The 2,251-nt window shown below is 39.5% G+C and overlaps 1 protein-coding gene across 1 annotated transcript in view; it reads left to right on the top strand.

Moving 5' to 3' along the window:
* mcc (MCC regulator of WNT signaling pathway) overlaps window positions 1–2,251 on the top strand; it is an 89,185-nt gene that overhangs the window by 45,252 nt on the left and 41,682 nt on the right. The window contains exon 5 of the mRNA XM_016503973.1: window positions 1,991–2,133. Coding sequence (XP_016359459.1) covers window positions 1,991–2,133 — 143 coding nt within the window. The remainder of the gene's footprint in view (window positions 1–1,990; window positions 2,134–2,251) is intronic.

Genomic DNA, 2,251 nt, shown 5'->3' with positions numbered 1-2,251 from the left:
GCGTGTGTGTGTGTGTGTGTGTGTGTGTGTGTGTGTGTGTGTGACTCTGTAACTCCAGCCAGGAGAACATGCCATTCCTCTCAGATCACTGCAGGAAGGGTGCATAACGCTCGCTCGGCCAGAAGATGGGATCTAATTCCCCCTGCGTTCGGAGCCGCACAGATTCATTTATTCTGGATCAATCCGTTTTATGGACTCACTTTGAATGTGTGTTTAGTCTCGATGAGCACCAGTTTAATTCTGTGTCAGTTCAATAGTATTGAGTTGAGCGCTGTTAGTAGCTAATAGATGACAAACCAGCAGTTTCAGGTCACTCACAAAAACACAGGTGCTCCTTCATTCATTAAAGACATTTCTGTATGGAAGCATATTTCTGCCACGCAAGAAAACAAAATCGTGCTTTGGTAATCATAATTTTGACCTTAAAAGTCGAAATTGACATAAAAAGTCAAAATGATGACATACTGAAATTTTGAAAATTATGACTCTAAAATTGAAATTGACAAAAAAAAATCTTATAATTCGCTTGTCAATTTTGACTTTTAAAAACATAATTCTGATTTAGTGTATCATAATTTCGACTTTTTATCTCAGAATTATAACTTTGTCAATTTTGTATTGGTATGTCATAATTGTGACTTTTTCTCATAATTATGACTTAGTATGTCATATACAAAGTATAATAATATATTAAAATATATAGTATTATAATTATAATATAATATTTTACAGCTTTTCTGTTTTGTTCAGACATTTTTACAGAATCATTTTTACAGTAGCACAATACAAATGCACCTGAGATACAGCACTGCATATGATTTTACAAATATTGAGGCAACGCTCTGTTTTTGGACCTCCCTATATGAGGAGCTGGTACCCGGCTGGGGCTTCTCCCGCCCAGCAGCCCCCAGAGCTATAGAATGGCGAGGGAGAAACCGCTGGACAGACAACAATAAATAAGACTCACAGAACATAGAACCATGTCTGCATTTGTGATCCAAGAAATGACAAACAACAAGCCCTACTCTACACTGCCCAAAAAACACGCTTTAAATTTATAAAATATAAAAACTCTTTAAATATAAAAAACGTAACTTACAGTCTTTGAGTCAGAACAGCCGAAATCTTCCCACATCGTGACATAGACATGTGGGGGCGTGTTAGAACGAGCCGTTTTAGGTAGGCGTGGCTGACTCTTAACTTTTATAAAGAATATCTCTTTGGATTTGAGACTTTAGTCTTTGCAACAGATCTTCTTTATGCACCAAGAGCTTATAACACTCCAAAGAGAAAGGAAAATTTTAAATTGCATCATATGACCCCTTTAAACCTGAATACACACAGACTCATGGGGACTCGTGTCACGGTGGGGACCTAAATTGAGGTCCCCATGGGTACAAAAGCTTATAAATCATACAGAATGAGTTTTTTTGAGAAAGTAAAAACGCAGAAAGTTTCCTGTGAGGGGTAGGTTTAGGTGTAGGGCAATAGAAAATACAGTTTGTACAGTATAAAAACCATTATGCCTATGGAGAGTCCACAAAAGAATAGCTGACCAGACGTGTGTGTGTATAGAGGTTTGTTTTATGGTCAAATGTCTTCAATAATGTAGTGAAATATGACAAGTGACTTGTGAGGACATTAATGACTGTAAATCTGATGATGTGCAGGTTTGTATGAGAGTTAGTTTAGCGTTAGCAAAGAGAAAATATCATTAATCTTTTCGAAAAACAATGCAAGTCAATGAGAAGAGCTCTCTAAAATCTAAACTCTGTATGTGTGTGTGTGCGTGTGCATGCGTGCGTGTGTGATGATTTTTTTCACTCATACTGTGTGTGTGTGTGTGTGTGTGTGTGTGTGTGTGTGTGTGTGAGTGAGTGTGTGTGTGTTCACAGCATGCGTGTTTGTTTGTCTCACCTTGCAGTTTTCCTCAGTGTAACTCTGCATTATTAATCCCTGTCCCACTGTGTGTGTGTGTGTGTGTGCACAGTGTGAGGAGTCTCATCTGCTGCAGGAGCACGAGGAGGTTCAGGAGAGAACGACGCTACGCTACGAGGAGCGAATCACAGAGCTGCACAGCATCATCGCCGAACTCAACAAGAAGATAGACCTGCTGCAGGGAGCCACCATCAGGTCTCTCTCACACACACACACACTCAAACTCAAACACTCACAGAGACACGCACACCACATGCATGCACACACACTCAAACTCAAACACTCACACAGACACACACACACACCACATGCA

This window comes from Sinocyclocheilus anshuiensis, unplaced genomic scaffold (genome assembly GCF_001515605.1).
Source record: "Sinocyclocheilus anshuiensis isolate Anshui unplaced genomic scaffold, SAMN03320099.WGS_v1.1 scaffold298, whole genome shotgun sequence".
NCBI classification, from domain to species: domain Eukaryota; kingdom Metazoa; phylum Chordata; class Actinopteri; order Cypriniformes; family Cyprinidae; genus Sinocyclocheilus; species Sinocyclocheilus anshuiensis.
This window is presented reverse-complemented; position numbering and strand designations above follow the sequence as displayed.